This window comes from Neophocaena asiaeorientalis, unplaced genomic scaffold, assembly GCF_003031525.2.
Source record: "Neophocaena asiaeorientalis asiaeorientalis breed wild unplaced genomic scaffold, Neophocaena_asiaeorientalis_V1.1 scaffold78, whole genome shotgun sequence".
Lineage (NCBI taxonomy): Eukaryota > Metazoa > Chordata > Mammalia > Artiodactyla > Phocoenidae > Neophocaena > Neophocaena asiaeorientalis.
Window position 1 is genome coordinate 12526785 of NW_020175018.1, and position 3792 is coordinate 12530576.

At 56.7% G+C, this 3792-nt stretch overlaps 1 protein-coding gene across 1 annotated transcript in view; it reads left to right on the forward strand.

The window, feature by feature from the left end:
- Positions 1-923: 923 nt before the first annotated feature.
- Positions 924-3792, forward strand: part of TTC16 (tetratricopeptide repeat domain 16) — a 13694-nt gene continuing 10825 nt past the window's right edge. The window contains exons 1-3 of the mRNA XM_024762644.1: positions 924-1067; positions 2481-2581; positions 2681-2810. Coding sequence (XP_024618412.1) covers positions 2682-2810 — 129 coding nt within the window. The 5' untranslated portion in view covers positions 924-1067; positions 2481-2581; position 2681. The remainder of the gene's footprint in view (positions 1068-2480; positions 2582-2680; positions 2811-3792) is intronic.

Sequence of the window (3792 nt, forward strand, 5' to 3'; positions counted from 1 at the left end):
GGAATAGGGGTGGGAGTGCCACCAGCCCCCAGATCATGCTTCTTACCAGGCCTCATTTCCACCCCTCCTCCATCCTGTAAAATACCTGAGGAGAGCATGTAAATGGAGTGGGGGCTGTCTCTGGAGGCCTGCTTCAGCTTGCTGTCTCTTGGTTCCAGAATGCTCTGGGGCTTGATCAGGCTCCTTCACAGCACATCCCAAAGCCATGGGTGATTCCAGTGCCAAAGGGGACCCTACAGCGCATCTTTGGGACCAGCCAGGTGTTCCGGAACTTTGATGATATAAAACCAAAGCCTGCAGGGTTAACGGTGCCCCTCAAAGTCAGGGAGTAGTGAGTGATCACCTTGCCATGGGATCCCAGGTTCCTACCCTGCACAGCCACTGACATGCTCTGCAGCCTTGGGCCAGTTACTCTCCCTCCCTGAGCTTCAGCGAGCTCAACTGTATAATAGGGCTCTTCCACCTCAGCAGATAAAAGGCTGCTGGCCCGGATGAGCTCCAAGAATGTCAGCCTCCTCTCCCTGGGTCTCTGTCTACCCCTCTTGTCTCCCTACCCAAGTCCCCCTCCTCCCAACCCATTCCCGAAGCCCCAGCTGTATGCCCTGGACTGGTCCCAAGTCAGGGCCAGCCCCTCCGCCTGTGCCCCCTGCCCCTACAGCTACCATCGAGGCCATCAGTGCTTGGAGCAAGAAGACTGGGAGGTGGCCGTGCTGTTCTTCTCCCGTGGCCTCCACCTGGACTCCCAGCTGGTGAGGGGGATGGCCTAGGTGGGCACAGGCAGTTGCTGGCCCCACACTCACCCCTCGCTGTCGCACCTGCCTGGCTCCTTCTCTCAGGGCCACCAAGTCCTTGTGGTAGCTGAGTGTCAAGCCTCAGGGCGGATTGTGGGGAGGGAATGGCAGTCTGGGTCCCCTCTCCCACAGGTAGAATTCTATGCCTCGAGAGCCGAGGCCTACATCCAGCTCTGCGACTTTTCCTCGGCTGCCCAGAACCTTCGAAAGGCCTACTCCTCCCAGCCAGAGAACACGGACTTCCTGGAGCGGCTCACCTTGGTGCTTTACCTGAAGGTGCCTGGGGCTGCCCCAGGCCCACAAGGCCCCACTTCACACCCTGGCCTGCTGACTCTCCCTCCAGCTCTGGGGGGCTTTCCTTGTTCCTGAGACCAGCCCTGACTCCCTAGGGACCTTCGTGTCCCTGTGTCTGTGTCCCCATCTGCTGCCCCGCTAATGAGCTCTCCCGCCTGCCGTGTTTACCACCAGGGCTGGGTACAGTTTTGCAGTTTTGTCCAGTAGAGCTTTCTGCAGTAGTGACAATGACCACTGTCCGATCTGGTAGCTACTAGCCACGTGGAACTGTTGAGACCTTGAAGTGTGGCGAGTGTGACTGAGGAACTAATTTTGACATTGTATTTAATTTGAATGGATTTGAAATTATATAGCCACGGGAAGCAGGTGGCTATTGTATGGGGCAGCACAGGCCTAGAGTCCACAGGCTCTAAGCACTAAAAAGGTAAGAGTGTCCCCCATTTGCAATGCAAAACAAAGATGATATTAAACCATAAAAGTCCTGGGTTTTTTTCCATTTTGACAAATTTAATGCCTTTGTTTTTTTTTTTTTTTTTTTTGCGGTACGCGGGCCTCTCACTGTTGTGGCCTCTCCCGTTGCGGAGCAACAGGCTCCGGACGTGCAGGCTCAGTGGCCATGGCTCACGGGCCCAGCCGCTCCGCGGCATGTGGGATCCTCCCACACCGGGGCACGAACCCGTGTCCCCTGCATCGGCAGGCGGACTCTCAACCACTGCGCCACCAGGGAAGCCCAATGCCTTTGTTTTTAATGTCAGTAATTATTCAATTCTGAAAAAGAAACATTCTTAAAACCAGAATGTTGGGGTCCTGAGTCCAGTCCTCTTTCTGTGTGACTTTGGAAAGGTCACGTCACCTCTCTGAGCCTCAGTTCTTTCATCTAAAAGGGGAATGTTAGCTGGTCCCAGTGAGATAAGTTCAGGTTTTTTGTTTTTCGGGTTGTTTTTTTTTTTTTGCTGCACCTGGGCAGCTTGCGGGATCTTTGTTCCCCGACCCACATCCTCGGCAGTGAAAGTGCCGAGTCCTACTGGACCACCAGGGAATTCCCTAAGTTCGAGTTCTTAATACAGGGCTTGGCACCTGGAGCCCTCGTCCAGGTGGGAGCCTGTTACTGTTAGATCTGCTGTTCTGGTCCACCTCCCAGATTTTCTCTATTTTTCCTTGTTCCTTTGTGTGTATTGCTGTCTCTCTGTCATCAACTGTATATTTCTGTCTCTTGCTGTCTCCCCGGCTCTGGATCTCTCTCCATCTGTGTCTCTATCTCTTAAAGTCTCTCCCAGATCTAAAGGGCTCTGTCCCTGTCCCTTGTCATTCCACCCCAATGCTGGCCATCCCTCAACTCGTGGGTACTGCTAGGCCGGGGTCACAAGCAGAAGTGACGGCTCTCTGTGTCCTCAGGGCCAGTGCCTTTTCGAGCAATGCGCCTTTCTGGATGCCCTGAACGTCTTCTCTCAAGCCTCTGAGCTCCAGCCTGAGAAATTCTGCTTCCGTTATCGATGGTGAGCGCCCTGGCTGTCCTTGCTGGCCTTTGCCTCCCCGGCGTCCCCTACCTGTCCCTCTCACCCGGCAGACAGAGCACCTTTGCCCTCTGCCCTCAGCATGGCCTGTCTCCTGGCCCTCAAGCGGCATCGTGAATGCCTCTCATTCGTCACCAAGGAGGTGGAGCATGGCACCACCAATGCCGATGTCTACATCCTCCGGGCCAGGCTCTACAACTTCTTCCAGCAGGTAGAGCGGGGGTGCAGGGCAGGGGGGTGGACCGCCTCCTTGTCTGGACGCCGCGATGACAGGAGGCGGCTGGGCTGTCGGCCAGCCCTGAAGCTGTAGTGGGGGCCTACACCTCCCCCAGGGTAGTGGGGGCCCTGTCCTCCCCAGGCAGAGGCCCCAACTGGCACTGGCCCAGTCGGGTAGTTGTTCCATCCTCACTCAGCCCTGGCTCTGTGCCAGGCCTGCGCCAGCCCCCGGAAACCACAAGGTGAGAGGCCTTTGCCATCCCTGCCCTCACGAAACTCACAGCCCAGGGGAGACGTCCCCAAGCGGATAATTACACAAAGGATGACTTCCCAATTGTGTGAAGCACCATCAGGGGCACCCAGGCTTCCCTTAGATATGAGACTTGGGGTCACAAGGGAGGAGGGACTGTAGGGATGAGAGAGCGATGGGCAGGGTCTTATGAACCCAGGGGACTCTGACTTCTTCCTGGGGGGCAGGAGGAGCCTCAAAAGGCTGCTCCCTGGGGCAGTGGGCCTTAGAAAGAGCCTTCTGGCTGCCAGGGGGCGTGTGGGCTGGGGGAGGGGCAAGCCTGGAGGCCAGAAGCCTGGGTACCATCCATCTGGATAGGAGTGCGGCTCGAGGAGGATGGCCATGAGGGTGGCAAGGAGGGGGCAAGTTCACAGACCTTTGGAAGCAGGACCCGAGACTGACTTGGTGGCGGGGGGCGCGGTGAACACGAGGGAAACGGAGGCATCCAGAACAATGCCTGGTATACCAGCCTGGCCTGGGTGCTTGGGGGTGGGGTGGTGGGAACCTCAGGACGGGGTAAATGGGATGGGCTGGATTGGGCGGCGTGTCCTGGGGGTGTTGCAACCATGAGCCTCCCTATGCTGGGGGCTGGGCTTCTGTGTCCCACAGGTGAGTCAGTGGGAGAGGCTGCTTCAAAGGTAGGAGACTAGTAATTACTTTTATTTTTTTAAGATGCTCCTATTCTCTT